We start from the raw sequence: 4650 nt of genomic DNA on the forward strand, positions 1-4650 counted from the left end.
CTGATTTCCTTAAAGAGAACTCACGGGGGCATCCTCCAATCACCTGGACGCTTTCTCTTCTTGAGGCCCAGCCTCAGTGAGTGGCTGCGTTTGTTGAATCAGCAGCATCTTTGAGGCAGGTGCCTTCACTTCCTTTTTAACTGAGAAATCTAGGGCTCAAGAGGTTTAGTCTTTAGCCTGAAGCCACACAGCTGGTGAGTGGCGCTGCTGGTACTTGAACCTTGACCTCCGAGGCTCCAGAGGCCGCTCTCCCAGCCATTCCACCACGTGATCTCTCCCACAAGGGGCTGTTAAAGAAGAGAGACCAGGTCAGGGTGTTGTGGAGGGTGAGGAGGAAAGAATGGGAAAGAGAATTTCTGGAAGAGGAGGGGCTTCTGAAGATGCTGGTGTCTTTGGCATCAGGCCCCCTCGGTGGCCTTCCTGGGGTGGTGACTACGAGACCCAGTCCAGGTGAGCATGGCTTTGGGGGGCGGGCCAAATGGCCCCATGGTCATTCTGTTATTGTCAGAACTAAGGTCACTGAGGCCAGATTTGGGCCTCCCGGGACTGACAGCCCCTGGGGGTAGACACAGCAGGGAATAGCGACATTGGCTCCAGGGCACAGCCTCCGTGTGGCTCCCAGTAGACATGTTGATGCCAGGCTGCTCTGCGGAAAAGGGGGCAGAATCCTGGGCTGGGGACTTCGAGCCTGGGGTCTGTCTCAGACACAGAAGGGACACTCCCTTCAGTTCAGTTCAGTTGCTCAATCGTATCCGACTCTTTGCAACCCCACAGACTACAGCATGCCAGGCTTCCCTGTCCATCTCCCAGAGCTTGCTCAGACTCATGTCCATCAAGTCGGTGATGCCATCCAACCATCTCATCCTCTGTCGTCCCCTTCTCCTCCCACCTTCAATCTTTCCCAGTATCAGGGTTTTTTCCAATGAGCCGGTTCTTCGCATCAGGTGGCCAAAGTATTGGAGTTTCAGCTTCAGCCTCAGTCCTTCCAGTGAATATTCAGGACTGATTTTACACTCCCTTTGGCCTCTCTTTTTCCATCTCTACATGAGGAGTTGGTTTTGGGCAAAGAAAGAAATAAGGCTAAGATGTCAGGAATGAGAGCTGCCAAGAGGCGGGCCTGTGACCTCTCCCGCAGCGAGTTCAGAATATGGGGCAGCTCCCTATCTTCCCTGACAACAGCGACTTCAGACGGCCCACCTTCCCTCGTGGGGCTGGAGACAGAGAGGCAGGCTCAGGAAGCATTAGGAGGCTCCGTTGGGCCTCACCTGTTGCCATCCGAGACCTGCAGGGGGCAGCAGTGACCATGCTTAAGTCTGGGAGGTGTGACCATGCTTAAGTTTCTGGGGGCCAGCACCAGGCTGTGGTCCGGGATGGGGATGGCAGGGAAGGGGCTTAAAGGAGAGGAGTGGACCCTAGGAGTGGAGAAGAGGACATGGTGGGCTGCCTTCCTGGGGCCTGGAGCAGGGAGACACCCCCAGAGAGCCAGCAGTGGCTCTGAGAATAAGAGGCCAGGAGAATCCTGTCTTGGGGCCTGAGTTCTGGGGGACAGAAGAGGGATTTTGAGCTCTGCTTTGGACAGGTGGGTTAAAGGTAGTATGAACAGTGACAGAGGCAGAAACACACCTCCCGACACTCAGTCGCAGCCACAGGTGTGCTCACAGATTTGCCCTGGAGATACACAACTACACACTCTGATGGGTACCATGGATCACACACACACACACACACACACACACACACACACACTCTTACAGTGAATCGCCAAGATTCTTTCCTGAAGGAAGGGGACCACACCCTGGAGAGGAGTATTCTCCAGAACTCTCATTTGTAAGCAGTGGAAACCAAACCCAAACTGGCTTAAATAAAGGAAAAGAATTTATGAGCTCATGTAACTGGAAAGTCCAGAAGTAGATTTTTCAACATGCTTCAGGTATGGCAGGATCCAGGTGCTCAAACAGCACTGTCAGCAGTCCAGTCCTCCCCATCTCCCGGCCTGGCTTTCTCTTAAGCTGGTTTCCTTCTCAGACTTGCTCTCTCCGTGAGATAACAGATGACTCACCATAGTTTTGGTCTTGTAACCACCTGGCTTAGCCACCCAGCCGAGATGATGTCTCTTTCTCAGTAATTCCCAGAAAAATTCTGGCCTCATTGCTGAAACTCCTCGGGATTCTGTGCCCATGCTTAGACCCATTGCCATTGCAAGGGCAATGGGACATTGCTTAGCAAGCGGTGGTCATGTGCCCCCACCATGGGGCTAGGAAGGAGGTTGGCCCCACGAAAACTCCCAGATTAAAAATGAAGAACCTAAAGTAACAGGGGTTCTTTTTTGAAAATATTCATGTATGTGGCTGAGTTGGGTGTTCGTTGCAGCATGCAGGATCTTTAGTTGCAGCATGAGAACTCTTAGTTGCGGCTGGTGGGATCTAGTTCCCTGGGCACCTAGCATTGGGAGCGTGGAGTCTTAGCCGTTGGACCACCAGGGAAGTCCCAAGAGCTGGGGTTCTTGATGCTGGGAGGGGAAGGCCAGAATTTCCCAGGAAAGCTGGGAGGCCTCCAACCTGAGCCACTCCCACCAAGGCCTCACCTGGGGCCAGATGCTATAAGTCCCTCAAAGGGCCACTTGCCCCCCTCTGGCTTCTCTTCCAGTCAGTCCCCCTCCCCAGGAGCTCCCAGCATGGCTGAGATAATAGTAGCTAATGTCTGTCTGGAGAAGGCAATGACACCCCACTCCAGTGCTCTTGCCTGGAAAATCCCATGGACGGAGGAGCCTGGTAGGCTGCAGTCCATGGGGTCGCTAAGAGTCGGGCACGATTGAGCGACTTCACTTTCACTTTTCACTTTCATGAATTGGAGAAGGAAATGGCAACCCACTCCAGTGTTCTTGCCTGGAGAATCCCAGGGATGGGGAGCCTGGTGGGCTGCCGTCTATGGGGTCGCACAGGGTCGGACACGACTGAAGTGACTTAGCAGCAGCAGCAACGTCTGTCTGTACAGTGCTTACCCCATGTCAGTTTCCATTCTAAGTGCTTTTCCAGGCATTGACTCACAGCACAAGTACTGTTGGTACTCTTGTTGTTTACGTTTTACAAGGAAACTGAAACAGAGAGGAATTGAATAGCTTCCCCAAATCATAGAGCCTGTGAGATGCAAGCCCGGACTTGGACACCAAAGGTCAGGCTCTCAGCCATCATCATGCTCTGCTATTTCTCAGTGGGAGGGACTCAGGAAGGAAGGAGATAGGGATGAAGACTGGGGTCCAAGAAGCTTGAAAAGTGAAAGTGTTAGTCGCTCAGTCGTGTCCGACTCTTTGTGACTCCATGGACTATGGCCCGCCAGGCTCCTCTGTCCATGGGGATTCTCCAGGCAAGAATACTGGAGTGGGTTGCCATTTCCTTCTCCAGGGGATCTTCCTGACCCAGGGATCAAACCCAGATCTCCTGCACTGCAGGCAGATTCTTTACCATGTGAGCCCCTAAGAAGCTTGGCCTCCAACAAACTCTACTCTTGGAAAAGAAGCTGAAAGAGACCTGCAGGGGCTCTTCTCCGTAGGAATTAGCATTTTCCTAGTGAAAAGGATGGAGCTCCAGCACAGGGAGGCAGGTGAAGATTTCCTGCCTCCAGCCCCACAAGAAGCCTTAGGAGTAGAGTGGCCTCAAAGATGCACTTGGGGACGGGAAGGGAAAGGACTTCCCCTCCCTGGGGGAGGGAGGAAGTGGCAGTGGCCCACAGCCTTGTGCCATCCTGGAGTGGCCCTGCCCAGCTCTGGCTCCTCTGCCCTCCTCATCCCCCTCCAGGTGGGTGTTTGTCTACGAGAAGGGCTACCAGACCTCGGGCAGCCTCATCAGCAGTGTGTCTGTTAAACTCAAAGGTCTGGCTGTGACACAGCTCCCAAGCCTGGGCCCCCAGGTCTGGGATGTGGCCGACTACGTCTTCCCAGCGCAGGTGAGCTGACTGTGCGGGGGGCGCCTCCCACCCACAGGGCGTGCAGGCTCAGAGCTGGGTTAGGCTCTGTCCTGCCTCCCTGTGGGCCTCAGTTTCCCTGCGAACGAGGGACAGATGCAGCCCCGTACCATCAGCCCACTCTGATGTCATGAGTGTCGAGGCTGCTGGGGGTCCTGTGGGTTCTGGGGGCTGGCTGGGACCATGCTGGTGTTCTCCGGGCTCTTCCAGCTCAAAACCCTGTCTTGCCCTCCCCCTGCCTCTCACTTCCAGGGGGACAGTTCCTTCGTAGTCATGACCAATTTTATCGCCACCCCCCGGCAGGCTCAAGGTCACTGTGCAGAGGTGAGGACTGTTACCCATTCCCTGTTTTTTGAACCTTCAGGAAAAAGTAATGTGGAAGAGGAGGTCCCCCGGAGTATTGGAGGGAAAGCCTGATTAAGCCTCCCTGTGGGGCCGTAATGGTGGAATTTCAGGCATAGATTCACACAGAGTGATAGCCCACCGTTGGCAGAGCTGAGGCTTCCCTCCCAGCTGTGTGTCAAGCAGGATGCTGAGCCTCAGTGCCTGCCCAGTCCCCAACACCTTCCCCCCGAATCCCTGCCAGCTGACATCGGCCCTGGGACAGCTGGGCACAAGCCCAGAGAGGTCCAGGCGGTGCGGGGACTGGGGAAAGGAGGATGTGAGCAAGGGTCACCCTGTAGGGATCTC

General features: G+C 54.8%; 1 protein-coding gene across 1 annotated transcript in view; it reads left to right on the top strand.

The window, feature by feature from the left end:
* P2RX1 (purinergic receptor P2X, ligand-gated ion channel, 1) overlaps positions 1-4650 on the top strand; it is an 18813-nt gene that overhangs the window by 7582 nt on the left and 6581 nt on the right. Inside the window, exons 2-3 of the mRNA XM_010847467.1 lie at positions 3795-3942; positions 4213-4284. Coding sequence (XP_010845769.1) covers positions 3795-3942; positions 4213-4284 — 220 coding nt within the window. The remainder of the gene's footprint in view (positions 1-3794; positions 3943-4212; positions 4285-4650) is intronic.

The sequence above is a fragment of the Bison bison genome, unplaced genomic scaffold (assembly GCF_000754665.1).
Source record: "Bison bison bison isolate TAMUID 2011002044 unplaced genomic scaffold, Bison_UMD1.0 scf7180017864249, whole genome shotgun sequence".
Classification (NCBI taxonomy): Eukaryota; Metazoa; Chordata; class Mammalia; order Artiodactyla; family Bovidae; genus Bison; species Bison bison.